Genomic DNA, 15,371 nt, shown 5'->3' on the forward strand with positions numbered 1-15,371 from the left:
CAAAGCCTGTTCCTTGGATGACGCTGTCTAGTTTTTCTCCATATGAAAAGAACAGAGGGACAAAAGGGGATGAATCCTATGTCATCGTGTGGCAGAAGCACAGTACAGAAGGAGCACATCCATTCAGGTCATTTTTTAAGGACCCTAGTCCCATACCTGAGGGCAGTCTCATAACAGTCTGTTTCTAAAGGTTTCATCTCTAAATACTGACACATGGACAATTAAGTTTCAACACATTAACTTTAGGGTCTCATTCATCCTATAGTATCTGGTACGAAATTATCTGTTATGGCTTAGATGTGGTGTTCCCAAAAGTTCGCATGTGAGGCAACGCAAGAAGGTTCAGAGAGAAATGATTGGGTTATGAGAGTCTTAACCCAATCAGTGAATTAATCGCCTAATGGGATTAACTTAGTGGTAACTGAAGCGGTAGGGTGTGGCTTGGGGTATGTATTTGTATCTGGTAAGTGGACTCTTTCTCTGCTTCCTGAGATGATGTAAGCTGCTTCCTTCTGCCACAATCTTCCACCATGATGTTTAGTCTCACCTCGAGCCCTGAGGAATGAAGCCAGCCTTCTACAGACTAAGACCTCTGATACTGTGAGTCCTCAAACTTTTCCTCCTCTGTAATTGTGCTGGTCAGATCCTTTAGTCACAGCAGTGAAAAAGCTGACTATAACATTATCCATAGAAGAAATAAATGAAGAAAGGACTAGTTCCTTTTAGTGTATGTAAACATGTTGACTGAGAAGATTTCTATAATAAATATTATGTAATTTGAAGAAAAGATGATTTTCGATAGCATAGATTCAGGCTAACTTGGGTCAGAAGTCTCCTACACAATCCTGTGAGCCCAAATTCCTTTAAATGCATCTCTTAAAACAGTGATTCCTGGTACAGAATAGAGGACATGGACACAAACCCAAATAAATACAATTTTCTCATACTAGACAAAGGTGCCAAAAATATGCAATGGAGAAAAGACAGCCTCTTCAACAAATGGTGCTAGGAAAACTGGAAATCCATATGCAACAGAATGAAATTAAACCCCTATCTCTCACCCTGCACAAAACTCAACTCAAAATGGATCAAGGACCTCAGAATCAGACCAGAGACCCTGCATCTTATAGAAGAAAAAGTAGGTCCAAACCTTCAACTTGTTGGCTTAGGATCAGACTTCCTTAACAGGACTCCCCTAGCACAAGAAATAAAAGCAAGAATCAACAACTGGGATAGATTCAAACTAAAAAGCTTTCTCTCAGCAAAGGAAACTATCTGTAATGTGAAGAGAGAGCCTACAGAGTGGGAGAATATCTTTGCCACTCATACTTCAGATAGAGTGCTAATTTCCAGAATCTATAAAGAACTCAAAAAACTCTACACCAAGAATACAAATAATCCAATCAACAAATGGGCTAAGGAAATGAACAGACACTTCACAGAAGAACATGTACATACAAGCAATCAACAGATATATGAAAAAATGTTCAACATCTCTAGTAATAAGAGAAATGCAAATCAAAACTACCCTAAGATTCCATCTCACCCCAATTAGAATGGCGATTATCAAGAACACAAGCAACAATAGGTGTTGGTGAGGATGTGGGGGAAAAGGTACACTCATACATTGCTGGTGGGGTTGCAAATTAGTGGGGCCACTGTGGAAAGCAGTATGGAGATTCCTCAGAAAGCTTAGAATGGAACCATCATTTGACCCAGCTATCCCACTCCTTGGCCTATCCCCAAAGGACTTAAAATCAGCATACTACAGAGATACAGCCACATCAATGTTCACTGCTGCTCAATTCACCATAGCCAGATTGTGGAACCAACCTAGATGCCCTTCAGTTGATGAATGGATAAAGAAACTGTAGCATATATATATATTATATATATATATATATAATATATGTACATGGAATATTATTCTGCCATGAAGAATGATAAAATTATGGCATTTGCAGGCAAATGGATGAAATTGGAGAATATCATGCTAAGTGAGATAAGTCAATCTCAAAAAACTAAAGGATGAATGATCTCGCTGATAAGCGGATGAGGACATATAATGGGGGGTGGGAGGGGTTAGCGTTAGGGTTAGGGTTAGGTTTAGGGTTAGGGATAAGGAGGGTGGTAAGAATGGAGGAAGGAAGGACTGTATAGAGGGAAAAGAGGGAAGGGAGGGGTGGGGGGAAGGGAAAAAAATAACAGAATGAATCAAACAACATTACCCTATGTAAATTTATGATTACACAATGGTATGCCTTGACTCCATGTACAAATAGAGAAACAACATGTATCCCATTTGTTTACAATAAAAAAAAAGTGATTCCCTGAGTTATAAATAATGCCCACATCAAAGAGCATTTAGGTGATTATTCTACTCATCTAAAATAATTTCTTGATAAAGCAAAACTGATTGTAATGACTAATGGTAAGGGAGATAGCTACACTGACAGATTCTTAGTAACATCAATCTTAGGGGGAAAAAACATAGATAATAATGAGATTTGAGGGATCTGGTTAAAGGTAGGTCTTTCAAAGTGGAAGTTTAATTAGGACTGCAGAAAGTCCATGAAATACTATTAAAGGTTGGTAAGCATAGCATAGATATAGTTTCAAAAATAATCTTGAAGAGGGAACATCTTTTGATATCAGCCTGAGTAAGAATATTTTCTCTGATGAGGGTAAGTGGACTATACAAATAAATGGATTTTCTGGGAGTTTCTAAAATGAATAATAAATTTACTTGAAACTTTAACTACCTGAGCAGGTCTCCTGAATGGTAAAATCATATAAATAAAAATCACTAATTGGTGAAGTCACCTTAATGCAAAATACAAAGAACTTGTAGGTGTAAAGGGTTTTGGTTCTTAACATTAAGTTTGAAGATTCCTGGGTTAAACCAAGTTAGATAAATGCTTTTCTGGCAGAATTTTCCAGAGTCCTTACTCTATGGATCTCAGTGTAGTCTCCAAGGGAGGAGTATACTTTTGCTATGGCTTGAAAGTATCCCCCCAAAAGCATGTGTTGGAAATTTAATCCTCAATGCTGCAGTACAGGATATAGAGCCTAATGGGAGGTGTCCAAGTCACGAGAGCTCTATCTCCATGAACGGATTAAATGCTGACTGTAAATGGAGAAGAGGCTGTAAACACAATCATTTGCCTTCCTGCATTTTCTCCCCTTCTGCCACGGGATGATGCGGCATGACAACCCTCAACACATGTGAGCCCCTCAGTCTTGGATTTCCTATCCTCCAGAACTGTGAGAAACAAATATATGTTCTTTATAAATTAGCTGGCTCAGGTATTCTGTTATAGCAGCAGAAAATGTACTAGACAAATAACTGGTGCCAGAGAATGAGGGGATTGCTATCACAAATACCTGAGAATATGGATGTGGCTTTTAAAGTGGGCAATGGGTAGACCCTGGGAGGAGTCTGGAAGAACAGGCTAGAAAAGGCCTAGACTTTCATGAATGAAGCATTAAGGGCAATTGTGGTAAGGGCTCTGAAGAGAAGAGGTATAAGTGGAGTCTAAATCTCTTAAGGATTATGTAAGTAGTCATGATCAGAGTGTTGGTAGAAGTACAGACTATAAAGGCCACTCTGATGAGGTCTCAGATGGAAATGAGAAAAAAAGGTAATAGAAACTGGCCATCTTTGTGGACTAGTGCAAAAAACTTGGCAGAATTATGTCCATGTCCTAGGCCCTTGTAGCAGGTAGAACTTAAGAGTAAAAGCTATGGTTTGGATATGGTTTGTTCCCCAAAGGCTCACATGCTGGAAGTGTGGTCCCAAGGGTACCGATGTTGAGAGGTGGTAGAACCTTTAGGGCATGGTGCCTAGTGGAAAGAAACTGGGTAATTGGATCATGACTGCCCTTGTGAAGGGATTAATGTAAATCTTACAGGAATGGATTAGTTCCCACGAGAGCAGACTATTATAAAAGAGAAGTCTGGCCCTGTCCCATATCATGCCATATGACAACTCCACTTCTTCACACACTCATGTCACTTGATGCCATCTACCCTCTCATCATATAGCCAGAAAGCCCTTACAAGAGGGCAGACATAAATGGCTCTAATCTCAGACTTTTTGCCTCCTAAATAAATATTTTTCTCTTGAAGTACCCCATCTCATGTATTTTGTTACAGCAACACAAAATTGACCAAGACAGTAATGAGGTAGGATATCTGATAGAAGAAACAGGTTAACAGAAAAGTGTTCATGGTACTATGTGGTTTATTTTGACCATAATAGTAAAATGAGAGAAAAGAGAAATAATTTAAAGTCAGAACCTATAATTAAAAGGAAAACAAAATTTGGAAATATTTGGAAATATTTCATCCTGTGAAAAATAAAAAAGCCTGTTCAGTAGACAGAACTAATGGAGTGGCCAAGTGTCCATTTGCTACAGAGATTGATAAAGGAAAGCCAGTTTCTACTCATCAAGACAATGGGGCAAAGCATTTCAGATATCTTCCAGGGAAGCTAGGACCTTGAGGACAAGGAGATACATTCATGGAACCTCAGCACTTGTACCCTGTGCTGCCCTCGTACTCTGATCCATTCCTCACCACCCCAGCAACAGCTCAAGTACACCTCAATCCGCTGCTCCAGCAGGTACTAGCAATCAACCTGAGCAGCATCAATGCAAGGCTAATGCTGTAGTTTCACAGAATGCAAAAACCGAGGGGCCATGGCAGCTGCCAACTAGATGCCAAGGGCTATCTCAAATAGTCTGGGGATGCAGGCACGGTTGTCACAGGGCATAGACACTAGAGAGAGCCCCCATAAGGGCAATGCCCAGTGGAGCTTCAGTAGCAAGGCTACCATAGAAATTGCCACTATATTACTGTGTAGTGGAAACAAGGGAGTGGGGCAGCCCACGAGACCACAGAACTGTAGGGCCACAGTATGCAATGCCAGCTTGAAAGATCGCCAGGCACAGACTTCAACCTGCGAGAGCTGCAGGGTAGCCCCACAAATTCATAGGCATGGAGGATACCTTAAACCTTGGGGATTCATCTCCCACTCCAGTGGTCCAAGATGCAGGACATGAAGTCAAAGGATATTATGCTGGAGCTTTAAGACTTAATGTGACTTTCCCTATTGGATTCTGGACTTACTTTGAGACCAGCTACCCCTTTCTTCTTGCCTATTTCTCACTTTTAGAATGGGAATGCTTATCCTGTGCCTGTCCCACTACTGTGGTTTTTGTTGTTGTTGTTGTTGTTTGTTTTTTTAAGCATGTAACTTGCTACTTTTACAGGTGTAAAACTGAAAGGGAATTTTCCTGGGGATGAATTGTGCCTTGAGCTTTTACATATATCTGACTGGATTTTGGCTTTGGTGCTCTAATGAATTAAGACTCTGTGGCCAGAGTATGGGGGCAGCACCAGGTACAAGTGCTGAGGTTCCATGAATGAATCTCCTTGTTCTTAAGGTCCTAGCTTGCCTAGAAGAGATCTGAAACGCTTTGCCCCATTGTCTTGATGAGTAGAAACTGGCTTTCCTTTATCAATTTCTGTAGCAAATGGACACTTGGCCACTCCATTAGTTCTGTCTACTGAACAGGCTTTTTTATTTTTCACAGGATGAAATACTTCCAAATATTTCCAAATTTTGTTTTCCTTTTAATGTATTTTATATGTGAGAAGAACATAAATTTGGGGGCCAGAGGTAGACTGCTACAGTTTGAATGTGTCCTTCCCGAAGTAAATGTTGGCAACATAATCCCAGCTGTTAAGAGTGTAGGGAGAAAAAAAAATAACAGAATGAATCAAACAACATTACCCTATGTAAATTTATGATTACACAAATGGTATGCCTTGACTCCATGTACAAATAGAGAAACAACATGTATCCCATTTGTTTACAATAATAAAAAAAAAAAAAAAGAAAAAGAAAAAAAACATCTTAGCTTCAAAAAAAAAAAAAAAAAGAGTATAGGGAGGTGTCGTCTCATAGCAGGTGATTAGGTTGCAGAGTTAATGCTGACTATCAAGGGGAGGGAGATGTGAGTTCTACTGCTTCCCCTCTCTCACCCTTTCAGTTTCTGCCATGCCATGATGCAGCCAAGAAGGCCCTTGCCAGACACAGCCCCTCAGCCTTGGACTTCACAACCTCCGGAACTGTAAAAAATAAATCTCTACTCTTTATAAATTACTCAGTCTCAGGTACTTTATTATGACAGAAAGAAATGGATAATAGTAAATAAATAAGAAATAAGAAATGGACAATAATAAATACCATTTACTATATATTTACCATAAAGTTTTAAAATGTTCATTCTGCTAAGAATAAAATTTGCCAAGAAGAGTATCCCATGGAATAAGGTTACAGAAATGGTGACCAAGATTTTAGGATGTTTATTATTTTTTTTAAAGTAAGTTTGATTTTTTTTATGCCAGGAAATACTGAGATGGAAGATGATTTCAGTAGTTCACATAAATGTAATTCTAACTCTGTAATTGCAAATAATGAAGCCACAGAGGAAGAAAAGGCCCAGATATTTTAAGGAAACCAATGTGGTTACTGAGCTCAGATTTTGAAGGAACATATATACAGTACAAACATCACTGGCCCTTCCCACGGCTGGTCAGAGCATGGTGATATATGCAACACAGTAACCACCAAGAAAGCTTTAACAAGTGATTCAGATCTATATGGAAGCCTCTTGAACAGACATATGTAGCAAAACAAGGCAAGGGAGGCCTCTTCTTTGCTCATAGCCATTTTCAGTTGGTTCCCAGACACCTAACCATCTTTCTGGATTATTTCCTGGAACTTCTCCCTAATACCTTGAGCTTTTCAGTCCATACTTGAATTTCTATAATCACTTCTTTTCTAAGCCTTTTCCTTTTGAAAGTCATCTGTTTTTTCTCTGATCTGAGGACCCCAATAAGAATGACAAAAACCCAGCCACAAAGACACAGGAACAATAAGGAAGTCTTTCCTTCTTAGAAAGGAAGAGAGTGGGGGCTGATGTAAGTCTGAATTTTTATGTTAATATCTTTGTCCTCTCCACCTGTTCAAAAGATCAGATGAAACAAACAGTAAGGGAAGAATTCCTCCTAGAAGGTGGCACAGAATCCATGATTTTAGGAAGTCTGTGGGAGCAAATAATTGGAGATTTAAAAAAAAAGTCTTTCAAACTTTATATCAAAGCAAGGAAAAGGTAGCATAGGGAATGTTCTCTAATGTCAATAATATCTTGACTGATGACAAAGACAAAACAAACCTTTTCTTGGACTGCAAAGGGACAAAATGTGTTGGTAAGATGGACTTGGAGCTCTAGCTGGGGAAGGATAAGTAAATTCCTGATCCTGAATTTTCTTTAAAGGTCTCTAAAGAAACTGCAAATTAGATCAGTAAACTAAACATCATTGGTGGTCTTTGGGGAACTATCAGAACAGCAAAGAAGAGTAAAACCACTGCTGGAAAATATCAACCAATTCTGAAAAATGGAATAAAGGGAGCTCTGGCAAATTAAGTCAAGTGTTACATTGATTTCAGCTAAGATGTCAGAATCTGTTTTATATAAAGGGATAGGTGTGGAGAACATAAAGAAGCAAAGATTACCAGGAGCCAACAAAGGCTCACAAAAACAAATTTGACTCATCTTATTTCTTTCTGTATTAGTCAGGGCCCTGGCAGGGATCAGAAGACACACATAACAAAAGAGTATAATTGACTAGAGTTTAGAAAAGGGTCACCCCATAAAAGCACGGGGCAGGGTTAAAAACCTGGAGCGATAGTGTAGCAACCGTGGGGAACTGGTACCACCCATAGCAATACTGGCTGCAAAATTTGCAGGTTGCTTTATTTCAAAATGATTAGGAATTTCAAGACAGGGACTGCACATCATTAATCATGCATGGAGCTTCATATGACGGTGCAGGTTGCGATCCATTCGGCTGGCCTTGACCCTTTGGTTTGAAGGGGTAGGGAGGGTGATGCATTTGAAAACCTGGAGAGAATTGTAGCCATCTCTTCAGCTGAAAGAGAGTCCATTAGTGGGACACTGTAGCCTTTGGTAGAACTAAGCTGCTTGTACTGAACTATGAATGACCTATGGCGTGAAGGGAGGATCTGGGGAAATACATAGGTAATCTTATTTTCCTACTCTTCTGCAACCTCCTACCGGTGCAGGACAGAGGATTCCAGCTAGATCAGTACACTGGGGACAGCTTCCAGGACAAAGCAAGGTGGGGAATGGACTGGCAGAAATGCAGAGAATATCCCACATACCTTTGCAAGGTTATACTGTGAGATCAATGAAACCTGGGAAGCCTAGTCTAAAGGACTGTAGAGATGTGTGATACAATTTCCCAAAAGCTCCTTTTGGAAACGATGGAAAAATATGTCCTTGAAGTAAACATAAATATGTGGATCAACAATTATATCCAAAGTTCGTGGAAAACTGAAGAAATGCAAACCTGAAAGGAGGTGTGCATGCACCACAATCCCTTTATTCTGTCATATCTAGTTCAATATTTTTCACTATCGATGTGCAGATATAGAAGGAATGTTTATCCAGCATTGTTTGCAGACTTCTGAGAAGGATACTGAGTAACCAGGATGAAAGAATTAAAATCCAAAAAAATCTTGACAGGATGCAGCAATGAAATAAAAAGATTGGCCAACTGGAACAACAGAATAAATCTAACAGTAATAAGTCTTCAGAATTGCTCTCAAATTTAAAAAGCCAGAGGCATAGGGTTAGGACAGGGAAGACAATATTTATTGTGTATTAAAATGACTCAGTGGAGTTTAGTAGAAGGTAAAGTCAATGTGAGTCATGATCATGGCTGATGCTCCAAAAAAGCAGATTAGGTTTCAAGCAGCATTAATGTAACAAAGGAGGTGATAATCCAAACCTGGGATGGTGGTGATTGAACCACACCTGGAAAACTGGGATTACTTTTGAATGTCATATTTGACTTATGATGTATTCTGACAAAAGTATCCAGACACAGAGAAGAGACTTATGAATTAGGACCAACCACAAAAGCTGGTCTGGCTTCAATAACTGATGTAAATGACAACTTGAAAATGGTGACATTGAGATTACTCCTCAATCAACAAACAAAAGGGACATACATAGGGTCAAAGATTCCTAAGTGAATAAGACCATTCTTGATTCCCTATTCTCCCCTGCACCTGCCATACCAATGTGCAGAGTTCAGAATCTACCAGAACAGAGAACCCTAGAATCAAAAGCTCACTATGCTTTGGAAGGGAAGAAGGGCATTATCTCACAGAGATCCATTTACAAATAAATTCTTGTTGGGCCACAGAGACATGCTTCTGAATTCTCTTGTATTATCATGCCTTTTTTAGTTTTGAGTCATATGCTAACATAAATGGAATTCATGCCTTAGTCATAGTAATTGAAGAAATTCGGGGCCAGTATAAAAAAGAGACCCTGACTCAGGTGACTAATGGTATCCAAATGTATCCAAATATATTAAAGACTGCCATATGAAAGAGTATTATCGTGATCCTCTAAGGTCTCAGGAATAAAGCAGAGTGCTTAAAAAAAAATCAGAGAGAAACTTGTAATGGACCAATTTTCTGAAGACAAAATTAATGGCTATGGCAAACTGAGTTTCCTATAACTAAACATGAACGGATTTTAGAACTTAGATTGGATGACTCTTTAGTATATTTGTCAATTAGGTAACACAAGCATTAGAATTGTTTTTAAAGCTCTTTTCCAATAATGAGTTTCCATGGTTCATTTTTTCCTTTCATTCCACATGCATTTATTGAGAATCAACCACATACTCAATATTATCTAAGAACTCAAGATACATCCATAAACAGAAACAAGCCATTTTCCCATGAAGCTTAAACTGATAGAATAGGTAGATAATAAAACAAATAATTAACAAAATGTCAGGTAGTAGTCAAATTGCAAAGAAGCATAATGAGGGGTACAGCGCTTCTGTGATAGAGAGAGGGTAAGAAGACACAGGTTGTAAGAAAGGCCTCTCCAGCCAATGAACTCATCTCTATACTATAGTAAACGCCTCTAAATCTTCAATCCTAGTGCCTTCCTAAGGCCCTTATTTTCCTTCCTTATGTTAAATCACCCTCTATGTTGTTTACTCTCTAACTCCTAAACCTAGAATAAGTTCAACTTTTAAACCCAAAGAACTTGGTATGAAACTATTATAGTTCAATGTAAAAGCAGACTGTGACTAGCATTTATGGTTTTATCTGGAACCCTGTGTGAGTATCTGTATAAATTACAAGCACAATACGCTTTTCTTTCCCCAACCAATACTTCATAATATTTGGGTTCAGGTCTGTTTTTAATAATCTTAAGACTTTTTATTTCTTTGAGTAAGAAAAACACATTTACTTATGTCTTCTGCCCATCTTAAGAAAGTTTTAACTCTCTTTCATCTGGGTCATCCTCTTCATTTAGTGAAAAATTATCTCAGTGTTTAATTGTAAATTTGTATATTATGACATAGAAGGAATAAAAATATTCTGATGCTAACATTTAAGCAAATCGGCATTTGGATAAAGAAAAAAAGAAACAAAGTAGTGTTATATCCCAAGCTTCAAAGCTAAGATGAAGACAAAACACTTGGATCATAGACTCAAAATACATGCAAATACAAATAACTTGTAGAATTAAAATTGTTTTTTTCTTTGTGTGTGTGTGTGTGTGTGTGTGTGTGTGTGTGTGTGTGTGTGTGTATAGCTAAAGTGCAGGAAGATATCTGGAGAATCATTTGAAAAGATGATGATAAGGAAAAATTTTGCACATAATGTGCAAAGAAGTTATTGTTTAACTTTCTAACCATAGATTCATAATGTCATACACTGAAATAGGGTAAAAATTTCCTTAGAAGTTATTTACTTTTCCTACTTCCCTGGCAGGCAACCATGTGGTTTTAGCAAGGAAAAATTAATTGTACAAGATCATATATTTGCTTCCAAAATCAAAAAATTAAATGGATGGATTTCAGTTCAAGATTTCTTCTTATTTCTGGTTATAGAGAAATTACAGAAAAAGAATTTTTAAAAAATTGCAGTGCTGAAAATTGAGAGATTCTGATCACAATGAAAGAAAATACTACAAAAGAAAAAAGAAGATTCAGGAGCTGATCACTGGAGAAAGTAGAGTAGGTAAAGCATGATTCCAGATACCCTATGTATAAGGGGCCTATCAAAGAGATCCTCAAAGATTCTCCATGCTCAGAGAATGCCTACACAGAACAAGAGAAGGTGATGCAAAAATATCAAAGCAATTAATTAAAGAACCTCAATGGGGAAAAAAAAGGCTTCTTCCTCCTACCCTGTTTTTTGTAAATATGGAACAAGTAGTGATGACAGCTGAGATTTCGGATCTCAAGAGAACAACCTAAAAACCCTGTACATACCTATCCAGTTACATGCCTTAAGTATCAGGCTCCTCTCACTGCTTCCATACATGAGTAAAATACTATATTCATGGATTTTCCAAGCAACTGCTAAAGACCAAGATACCACAACCAGCAACACCAAAGTTAAGCCAAACTCAGTGGAGCAAATTCTAACCAATGGGAGATAGGACCCATGAGGGCACTAAGCAGAAGAAAAAAAAAAAGGTCTCTTTTTCTGACTCCCTGGGTAGACTTGCTTGAGCAAGGATATAAAAGATTCTAAGGCTAACATGTACAGGACATGAGTATCTACAGCCCAGAAAAAAAGAAACTCGTTACTCATGAATTACTGATGAGAATGTGAAATGGTACAGCCACTCTGGAGAACAGTTTGATTGTTTCTTAAATTATCAACTACACAACCATCCTAAGACCTGCAATCACAGTTCTTGGCTTATCCCAGAGAAATGAAAAACTCAGTTTGCACAGAAACCTGTACAGGAATGCTTACTACAGCACAATTTTTAACAACCAAAAATTCCAAACCCTACAGTCTTTCAATGGGTGATTAGATACACCATCTCCAGTACATCCACACTGGGGAATAGCCCTCAGCAATAAAAAAGTAGCAAAGTATTGACATATTTAGACCACTGGGAAACTCCCTTCCTAGTACAGAAAACATGTGGTCAGAGTTTATAAAGTGGACACACTGGTGAATCTCCAGAAAACAATGCTGAGGAAAAACATCCAACCCCCCAGATTACATATATACAATTCCATTTGCACAGAATTCTTGAAATGGCAAAATTCTATAAATGGAGAATGGGCTTAGTGGTTGCCTGGCATTAGGAGAATGGAAGAGGCGGGCAACAGTAAGACTGAGAGGAGAATTCCAGGGACCCTTGCCATTTGGAAATGGTCTGCTTTTCCAGTGCTCTGAGGTACTATGATTCTCCAAGACGCAGCACATGGAAGAAAGTGGGTAAAGGTACACAGGGATCTCTGTACTGTCTTACAAGTACATGTGAACATACCACAAGCTTGCTTTAAATACCTTAAATGTTTGGGTCCTACCGTGTTTGCATAGGAAACACACATTCTGCCAACCGCTGCTTGGACATCCTAGCAGTGGATCAGTCCCCAGGCTGGGCTCTATCCCTGCGGGTGGTGTTCTTCCCATAACAGAGACATTTCCCCAAATGCCACAAGTACAGGGGTTGGCTAAGAAGGAGAACCAGGCCAGCATTGAAGAAATTCTCAACTAGAATGGGAACACGTACAGAAAGAGTCAGCAGCAGCAGCAACAGCAAGAAGAGGCATCTAGATGGAGCAGGGACCCCACTAGTGAAATATTGGCACAATACAAGAAGGGCGTGGGCCCGTGGTGCCCCGAGTTCAGACTGACAGCAGTCGAAGGCCGTGCTATGTGAAAGCCTCCCCCTCCCTCCTCCGTGATGTGGGGCAGCGGGTGCCCGCTGGGGTTTTGTACCTCCCCTCCACCAGGTGGAGCCTGGGCTCGCACAGGAGTCCCTGTGGTTCAGAGGTCACATCCCGGGCTGAAGTGAAGTTCGGCTGAGGAGGGCTGCAGGGCCCGAGCCCACTTCGCTTCTCCTCACTGCCCAGACAGAATCAACCCCGGCTCGCGCCCTCGCCTGCCTCCAGACCTGCCCCGAGGGGAGACAGGAGCTAGGCCGCCCACCCTGCCCTCGGCCACCATGGCCCACCTGCGGGCCTGCGAAGTCAGGCAGCTGCTGCACAACAAGTTCGTGGTCGTCATGGGGGACTCCATCCAGCGCGCGGTGTACAAGGACCTGGTCCTCCTGCTGCAGAAGGACTGCCTGCTCTCTTCCAGTCAGCTGAAGACCAAGGGCGAGCTGAGCTTCGAGCACGACGAGCTGTTGGAGGGTGGGAGGTGGGGCCGCATGCACAACAGCACCCACTACCGCGAGGTGCGCCAGTTCTGCTCCAGCCACCACCTGGTGCGTTTCTACTTCCTCACGCGTGCGTACTCGCCTTACTTCGAGGATATCCTGGCCGAGCTGCGGTGGGGCGAGCACGCCCCTGACGTCGTGGTCATGAACTCGTGCGTCTGGGACCTCTCCAGATATGGACGTGATTTCCCCAGGAGCTACCGGGAGGACCTGGGGAACCTGTTCCGGCGCCTGGACCAGGTCCTGCCCCAGTCCTGCCTCCTGGTGTGGAACACGGCCATGCCTGTGGCAGAAATCGTCTCGGGGGTCTTCCTCGCACCCGAAGGCGAGACCTGCCGGAGCAGCCTGCGGGAGGACGTGATGGAGGCCAACTTTTACAGCTCTGCTGAGGCCGCCAGGCGTGGCTTCGATGTGCTGGACCTCCATTTCCACTTCCGCCACGCGGGGCGGCACCGCCAGCGAGACGGTGTGCACTGGGACGAGCGCGCGCACCGGCACCTCTCCCAGCTGCTGCTGGCCCACGTGGCAGATGCCTGGGGTGTGGACCTCCCGAGCCACCACCTGGGGGGCAGGTGGATCAGGGATGAGCCTTCGCCTGCGGGCAGACGTGCAGGACCAGCCAGCAGGAGGCAGCCCCAGGACAACCGAGGCGACCCAAGAGAATCGGCCTTTTCCTGGCCCCCACCCACTCCCCCGTGCTTTAGAACCCCTCGGCGACCTTCGGTGCCTTCCCCCCAGGCTCAGAACCGGTTCCTGCACTACCAGCACAGCACCCGTTTCTCTTCATATCCACCTTCGCAGCGTCAGCGATTCTCTGACTCCTCAGCGCGCCAAATCAGATACACCAGGGAGGCTCACACCATGGTGGCCCGCGAGCCAAGACTGGGCCCCATCCGCAGAGCCTCCACCCAGCGCCCAGGTCGAGCTTCTCCGCCTTACCCTCCGCGACACCCCAGCGGGCCCCATGGACACCAGGGAAGGCGCTCAGAGAGACGCATCCAAGCACATCCTTAGACCAGGCACAGTAGCCAGCTGACACCTAGGCCCTTTTCCCATCGCTGTCTGTGGTTAGCCTGACTCAATAGCATTGAGCGACCCCGCCATTCTTTTAGCTGCTTATTCTCATCAGTAAACCGCCTCGTGCGTTCTTTTTGCCAGTGCTTCCACACCACTTCTTGCAGAGGAGGCCCAGGCCCAGAACATCTCACAGGTCTCCTCTTAACAATTGCACAGAAATGAACTCCCCATGAAAAGCACTCCACTAATTAAAAAAGAAAGCCTTAGCTGAATGTGTCTTCAAGGAGTATTCTTCACTGATATTCTTCCTTTAAAAAAAAAAAAAAGGTAAAAAATTGATTGCAAACTTTTCTATTAAGACTTCGGTATCACATTAGTTTTTGCATGTGTTCCTGAACTTAATCTCCAAAGCTTTCACAATAAGTTATCTTGCAGATTTTATGCACATTTGCCCGTGCTTCAAAATAACATTGCCCTTAAAAGTATTCACTAATGCAAGGTGTTAAAAACATAATCGTTACTGAAGTTCATCAAATACCTAGCATCTTTTAAAAAAAAAAGAGAGAGACTTTTTAAAGAGTCACAGCAATTTGGGTGGCAAGTTCAAAGAGGTTCCCAGAAACATTTTGAGCAGGGGGAGGTACTGGGAATTGAACTCAGGGGCACACAACCACTGAGCCACAACCCCATTCTATTTTGTATTTTTTATTTAGAGACAGGGTCTTACTGAGTTGCTTGGTGTCTTGCTTTTGCTGAGGCTGGCTTTGAACTCAAGATCCTCCTATCTCAACCTCCCAAGCCCCTGGGATTACAGGCATGTGCCACTGCTCCCAGAAACTTCTCAATTCCACACCGGCACAGCCTCCCCCATTATCATTATCCCGCATCAGATAGCACATTTGTTATAATTGGTGGATCTATGATGATGGATCATTATCACCCCAACTGCACAGTTTACGCTGGAGTTCATTTTTGTTTTTGTGAATTCTGTGAGTTTTGACAAATGTTTAATGACATGTATCTGCCATTATATTA

At 41.6% G+C, this 15,371-nt stretch overlaps 1 protein-coding gene across 1 annotated transcript; it reads left to right on the forward strand.

Annotated features, from left to right (window-relative positions):
- Positions 1–13,094: 13,094 nt before the first annotated feature.
- LOC306655786 (PC-esterase domain-containing protein 1B-like) lies at positions 13,095–14,333 on the forward strand (the record flags this gene model as incomplete). The annotated part of the gene is made up of 1 exon (XM_079130399.1): positions 13,095–14,333. The coding sequence occupies exon 1, from the start codon at positions 13,104–13,106 to the stop codon at positions 14,331–14,333; it is 1,230 nt and encodes a 409-aa protein (XP_078986525.1). The 5' UTR covers positions 13,095–13,103.
- Between the last annotated feature and the right edge of the window lie 1,038 nt (positions 14,334–15,371).

Source organism: Sciurus vulgaris (assembly GCF_902686455.1).
Source record: "Sciurus vulgaris genome assembly, chromosome: 3".
Classification (NCBI taxonomy): domain Eukaryota; kingdom Metazoa; phylum Chordata; class Mammalia; order Rodentia; family Sciuridae; genus Sciurus; species Sciurus vulgaris.